The 1,798-nt window shown below is 33.8% G+C and overlaps 1 protein-coding gene across 1 annotated transcript in view; it reads left to right on the forward strand.

Annotated features, from left to right (window-relative positions):
• Positions 1-163: 163 nt before the first annotated feature.
• LOC109590250 (uncharacterized) overlaps positions 164-1,798 on the forward strand; it is a gene marked incomplete at its 3' end in the record, with an annotated part of 3,484 nt that continues 1,849 nt past the window's right edge. The window contains exons 1-6 of the mRNA XM_020006175.1: positions 164-467; positions 513-778; positions 835-1,110; positions 1,157-1,234; positions 1,282-1,308; positions 1,364-1,605. Coding sequence (XP_019861734.1) covers positions 613-778; positions 835-1,110; positions 1,157-1,234; positions 1,282-1,308; positions 1,364-1,605 — 789 coding nt within the window. The remainder of the gene's footprint in view (positions 468-512; positions 779-834; positions 1,111-1,156; positions 1,235-1,281; positions 1,309-1,363; positions 1,606-1,798) is intronic.

Genomic DNA, 1,798 nt, shown 5'->3' on the forward strand with positions numbered 1-1,798 from the left:
CAGGACCAGCATCAGCCACTGGCAATACATCTTCACCTACAAATACACATAATAATAATAATATCCATTTTTGTGGTATGGTTTTTTCCCCTTTTTCCAAATTTTGTCTCTCTCTCTCTCTCTCTCTGAACTCAATGTTATTACAATGATAGAAAGGCACTACAACTATCTAGTACAATCCAGTGCAATCAATGCTAGGGATTGACAACAGAACATAATCGATCACCATTCTTTACTCTTTGCACCCATTAATACCTTATTAGGTAAGGTATTTGGATAGGCTTTGTTTATGTAACGAAACTGATACAATCAGTTTCAATTTGTACCTGTTTACAAAAACACATAAAAAGCTGAAAAACAAAACAGCCAGAAACATGTATAAATGAAAGAATGAATTCGTTTTTGTTAAAGTACTTTGTCTAACATGGCATCAAGCAAGCCAGCAAAAATGTACCCTATTATACTAGGTTAGTTTTACTTACTTTTTTCAGTACAATTTACTTTATAATTAGATATTAGCAAATTGAATGAGATTATGGAGATACTGAAGCAATATAGGTTTCCTGAAGCAAAATGGCTTGATTTGGGTTAAAACTTGGCCTCCTTCACCCTATGCTGGAAGCTATTGAAGTTAATCATAGAGGAGATACTTCACGTTGTCTCATGGAGTGTTTATCCAAGTGGCTGAGTAGAGCACATCACCCTACTTGGCAGACATTGGCTAGTGCTCTTAGAAAAGTAGAACTAAAAACAGTGGCTGAAAATATTGAGAAAACAAGTAATTTAAAACAATTCTATTTCAATATGATTAAAGTTTATACTCTATTTCTATAGTGGTTGATCCTGCTAGCCAGCTACTACAGCATTTCAGTAGCAGAATATCTGGAGCAACACTCTCTGAAGAATCAGTTGATCTGTTACATACAGAAGGACTGATATCTGAAGAGACATTGAGGGAAGTGAAGAGTTGTGGATACACACTAACAGATGCAATGAGAGAAATATACACAGCAGTAGCTTATGATCATAACAAATTGAAATCATTTGCTAGCATATTATTAAGATCAATAGGCACTGCTAGTATAGCCAATGACTTAATGAGAGATAGTGGTAAGAAACCGCAAAAACATTTAATGAAATTTATGCTTCTTTTTAGAGGACATTTTTAAGGCAGAAGATTCTACCAGTGGTTATGATGTACACAATGAATCAAGTATTGTTACACCAATTTCAAGTAATTTTATAAAAATTTAATAACAAGCAAAAATTACATTTTTATAGTTGAAGGAACAAGTGTTAGAGTCACAGGTAAAATAGCTAGTTATAAGCCAGCTGGTTTTAATTATTATTATTTTTATGACAGAATTTGAGTTTCAAATTTCAGAGCATTATAATTTTGATGAAATGAGAGGAAAATTTGGAACTTTCTATTTCAAAGTCACTCGACTGGTATCTCACACCATCAGAGTGAACCAACTTGAAGATTTCATAGAATTTCTTGATGATTGCTATCCTGAATTAGGTCCTAACCTAACCTCTGCTGCTACAGTGAAAGATGTCATGAAAGTTGTTAAAACCAAATGCAATGTGATCAATATTGCACCGGTAAAGGAAGTGGTCAGCTTTTACAGCATAACAGAAGCTAAGCCATTGATATCTGATTATAGTAAAACACTTGATGGATTCTGTCACAAACTTAAGCTTCAATTTTTGCTTGATAAAAAGCTTTCAACAAGCGATTTTCTCATTTGTGAAGCAATCGAGTTTGTTTTAGACTGGGATCCTGGTGAGCACTTAT

This window comes from Amphimedon queenslandica, unplaced genomic scaffold (assembly GCF_000090795.2).
Source record: "Amphimedon queenslandica unplaced genomic scaffold, v1.1 AMPQUscaffold_10291, whole genome shotgun sequence".
NCBI lineage: Eukaryota > Metazoa > Porifera > Demospongiae > Haplosclerida > Niphatidae > Amphimedon > Amphimedon queenslandica.